This window comes from Bubalus bubalis, chromosome 5, assembly GCF_019923935.1.
Source record: "Bubalus bubalis isolate 160015118507 breed Murrah chromosome 5, NDDB_SH_1, whole genome shotgun sequence".
Lineage (NCBI taxonomy): Eukaryota > Metazoa > Chordata > Mammalia > Artiodactyla > Bovidae > Bubalus > Bubalus bubalis.
The window spans coordinates 126,726,535-126,730,586 of NC_059161.1; the positions used below are offsets into that span (position 1 = coordinate 126,726,535).

Consider the following 4,052-nt stretch of genomic DNA (forward strand, 5'->3'; position numbering starts at 1 on the left):
ATAATAAGCACCTTTCCTTGACCCCACATCCTCTCTAGGTGCCACTCACTTCTCTGCTCCCGTCACAATAAAAGGTCCCTGAAAGGCCTGGCCTGCTCCTTGTCTCCACTTCCACTGCCCCTCCCTCTGCGCCCACTCTAGGCCCAGTCCTATACCCACCAGTCCAGGGGAGCTGCTTGTCTCCAGTGACCTCCACGTGGCCAAGTCCAGCGTGCACGTCTCAGGTTATTTTACCAGCCTGTCAGAGGCATCTGAGACCTTGAAACACCCTCTGCCCAGGCCTCCCAGGCCCTCCTCTCTCCTGACTTCCTCCAGTCTTGCCCCTCCTTAGTCTCCTTGCTCAGGCCCTTGCCTCTATCTATACTCACTCAGGTAATCTCATGCCCACACATGGCTTTCATTGCCACCTAAAGGATGCCCAAATTTCTATCTCAAATTGAGAGCTCTTCCTGGAATTCCAGACTTACGTATCCACCACTGCCAACTCCCCAGCTTGGATGTGTCACAGACCTCAAATCTGAACTCTTAATTCCCTGCCCCACCCTCCCCTTCCCGCAATCTTTCCCATCTTAGTAATGGGAACTCTGTTCTTCCAGTTGTTCAAGCCAAACCCTTTGGAGTTATCCTTGGCTCCTCTCTTGCTTAAACCCCACAGCCAACCCATCAGCAAGTCCTGTCAGTTCTTCCTTCAAAATACAGAAGGAATCTGGCCACTTCCTACCTCCATGTCCTACCCATCACCTCATGGTGACGCATCACCATCACCTCTCACGAGGCCCAACTCCCAGCCTCCTGAGTGCTTGTGTTGCCTCTTCTGCCCCCAGCCCCCCACTGTGTTTTCTACCAACAGCCATCAGTTTGTCATTTGTTGGCTTAAAACCCATTGACGACTTCTTCTCTTACTCAGAATGAAATCCAGATTCCTCACCCTGGTCTGCAAGGAGCCCTGGGACCAACCTGGCTACCCCTCTGTCCCCATTTCCCCTCACCCTCCCCTTGCTCCCTCTGGGAGCACGCCTGCCTGGGGAGGGTGTGCTTCCTGTCTCTTCTGCCCGAAGCGCTACTGATGCCAGAGTCTCCCCTCACAGCCTCTCTAGCACGCGTGGCACTCTTTGTCCTCTCACCCTCATTTGCCCAGCACTGACCACTGCCTGACATAATACTTACGTGCTTGTTTTTGTCCATCTCCTCCCACTGATATCCCCAGAGGGCCTCTGAGTCCGGCACGCAGCAGGTGCTCAGCAGCCAGGCGGGGCAGGGGGAGACGGGAAGAGCCTAGTGCACATGGCCCCTCGTCTCTTCACCACCACGTGCCCGCTGGTGCTTCTGGGCAACTCTGTACAACAGGCTAGGCTTCTGTGTCCTTCTACGTAAAACCTACTATGAAGATGTTTTTGGAAACTTAGAGATAATACATTCAAAGTACTTGAGGCATGGTCAGCGCTCAATAAAAAGACTACTTTGCTGCCCTCTGGGCCTGCTTCCAGGGAATTAATAGTTCTGTCTCCAGCTGCCGCAGGACAGAGAGCTGAGGTATCATAAGTACTGATTCCATTCTCCATGTCCTAGGGTCCCCTAAGCGTTGTTTGTCGATACAGCCAGTTCTCCTCCATCTTCAGGACCTGTCAGTTCCCTACTGAAGCTTCTCAGATTATGGCCATCTCTGAGCAGGTCCTGTGGGTTGAAACTCTCCCCCAACCCTGCTTTGGAGCCAGGTGGCCCCCAGTGGCAAGTGGAGGTGCTTTCTGGGAATGTGATGTCTGTCTGGACCTTATAAGTGGGCCCATGGGTCCTGCTCTGACAAAGGACCCATTTTTGTGAGTTGGGCACTGGGCAGGCTAAGTGATGGGTTCAGTGGTTTTTTCCTGGCTGGTGGGTGAAGGTGGCTAGAGTCGTTTTCCTGTGCACCACCAGGGGGCGCCAGAGGTTGCCCAGCGCTTGTGAGGACTGACCGTTGTTTTTTTTTGAAGGTGTCTCTCCTTCCTCTCCGGTCTAGGGTTAGGAGTGGAAGAGACACAAACACCTTGCAGGAAAGCAGGGTTCTGGTTCTCAGCCACCTATCAACAGCCCAGGCAGGGCCACAAAAAGAGACTGGTCAGGTTTCCAGGCTCAGAGTTCTTTATTGATAAGCACTAGTGAACCTTTTGCCCTGTGAGCTCAGCCATTCTGCCCTTGAGTTCCCAGCCTGAGGAGCGGGTGCACCTTGGCCTCTGAGGTCATCTGCCTTCTGCCGGAGTCTGGTTCTGCCCAAAGCTGCGCCTGATTTTGCCACATCATGCCAGGGACGGCAGGCTTCATAAGGGTCATGGCCAAGCCCTCGTCCTCAGAGACCACTCTGCCTGTAGGGGGCACCTGGCTTCCGCTGTGTCGATTCTCAGAGGGGGCCCTGGAACCCAGATTCAGCCTCTTTCCTTCCCTGTGAGCCTCTTTGCTGCCAAATGTTCTCCACAGCAGAGCTGAACCGTGGGGCAGCAACTGGCTCTCACTTGTGTCCGGTTCTCAAGTAGCAGGCAGGAGGTCTTCGGCGGCGCGTCAGAGGGGGTAGAAATGCCAGAGGCTGTGCAGGGGGGTCGGGATGGAGGGAAACCCGTCAGTGAAGTCTCTCCACTTGCTCTCACCAGCCCCAGCTCTTGGCCAACCTTTGAGCACGAAATAGTCCCTTGGGCCCCAAGTGTACTCTAACTCCACCGTTAGCTCAGAGATAAGAATTACGCAGGAAAGCTTCTGCCTCCTGAGCCCAGCACCTTGTAGAACCTTCTTGCCTGCCCAAGGCTGATCCCCAAGGCTACCCTACTTCTCCCACAGGTCAGGACAGCCCCCATCCGGAGCCAGCAGGCCAGTGGTACCTGAAGTCCCTGCCCCACCCGCCAGAGCTCTCCCCGGCTTGTCTCTGACCTGCACTGGAAGCGGGGATCCCCGGGGTGGCTCTGCAGCACCTGACGCACTTCTGGGGGAGGCTTCAAGCCCATCTGCTCTGCCCGATGCCAGCGCTGCAACCGTGTGATCCCTGTAGGAGTGGAAAGAAGACAGTGAGGCCTCGAGGGGGGCAGGGGAAAGTCCAGGCTGGACAGTATGTTTGGAGGGGTGTGTTAGGACCTGCACACCCCACTGTCTCAGGAGACGGTGCCCAGAGGGTCAGGCAGGGGCTGGGGTTGCTTGGGAGACGTGTGGGTGGCAGGACTGGCCCCTGGATGTGCTCTCGGGCCTGAGGGGCTCTCACCTGTGCAGGGCCCGTACTGCCAGGCCAGGTCAAACTGCCTCAGCAGCTCCAGCTCCGCTTCATCCACGCTCAGGGGTAGGGGCTCTTCCCCTGCAATGATATGCTGTTCCTCAGGCCTGCCCAGGCCTGTGCCCTGCCCCTTGGCTCACAGTCGACCCACTGTTCCCCAGCTCTCACCACCCTTCTGCCTCTGCTGTCGGAAGTAGGCTGGGTGTCGGAAGTAGAGGACATACTCCACTTCCCCTTCCACTGCCCACGTCCTTTCATGTCCCTCACGTCCACTCCTCCCGCCCTCCCACATCTCAGAGACCTAGATCTGGTGCCAGCTCCCCCTTGCTGTGCCCAGCGGAGCCCTCCCTCCTCTTCACTACAGGGTAGGAGTCAGTGATGAGCCGTTTCCGGCCCATGGCGGCCACCCAGGCAGGCAGAGGAGGAGGCCACTGCCGGGAAGGAGAGGCAGGCCAGCGGGCACGAGAGACAGCTGCTGAGAGAGAGCGAGAGAGGGCTGGGGCCAGAGAGCGTGCCTGGGGCCAGCGATGGGCAGACGGACGACCCAGACAAACAGCAAGGAAGTAGGAGGGTTCCAGGGAATGACGCGTCTCCCCCACCCCCGCAAGCATGCAAACAGCAGACCTAAGCCAATGAGAGGCCGCCTCTGCGGGGCGGGGCCTGGTCCCAGCCAATGGCAGGCGGTGCAGGCAGGGGCGGGGCAGTTGATGCAGCTGTGCTCTGGGGGAGAGGGGGAGGCTAAGTGGGGGACCTGTCAAGATGCCCCAGACGGCACCACCTCCTCCGGCCACCCCACACTGGTCTGCAGTGGGTCTCGGGGGAC

The 4,052-nt window shown here is 57.8% G+C and overlaps 1 protein-coding gene across 2 annotated transcripts; it reads right to left on the reverse strand.

The window, feature by feature from the left end:
* Positions 1-2,100: 2,100 nt before the first annotated feature.
* Positions 2,101-3,667, reverse strand: POLD4 (DNA polymerase delta 4, accessory subunit). 2 transcript variants are annotated; one of them, XM_006072693.4, is made up of 4 exons: positions 3,531-3,667; positions 3,221-3,310; positions 2,896-3,007; positions 2,101-2,557 (listed from the first exon to the last, which is right to left on the reverse strand). In XM_006072693.4, exons 1-4 carry the CDS (start codon positions 3,625-3,627, stop codon positions 2,533-2,535), a joined length of 324 nt encoding a protein of 107 aa, XP_006072755.2. In that variant the 5' UTR covers positions 3,628-3,667; the 3' UTR covers positions 2,101-2,532. The 2 variants fall into 2 exon arrangements, with proteins under 2 accessions (XP_006072755.2, XP_045021789.1); XM_045165854.1 differs by lacking the exon at positions 3,531-3,667 and adding an exon at positions 3,398-3,521.
* Positions 3,668-4,052: the final 385 nt, after the last annotated feature.

Bases quoted from the DNA above. Each gene is read 5' to 3' on its own strand.
- POLD4 (XM_045165854.1), bottom strand. From the start codon at position 3,521: ATGTGGGAGGGCGGGAGGAGTGGACGTGAGGGACATGAAAGGACGTGG. The intron at 3,311-3,397 runs GTGAGAGCTGGG...ATATCATTGCAG, and splicing joins ACAGCAGAGGCAGAAGGGTG to GGGAAGAGCCCCTACCCCTG. The intron at 2,558-2,895 runs GTCAGAGACAAG...CCCCCTGCACAG, and splicing joins GATCCCCGCTTCCAGTGCAG to CCTCTGGCATTTCTACCCCC.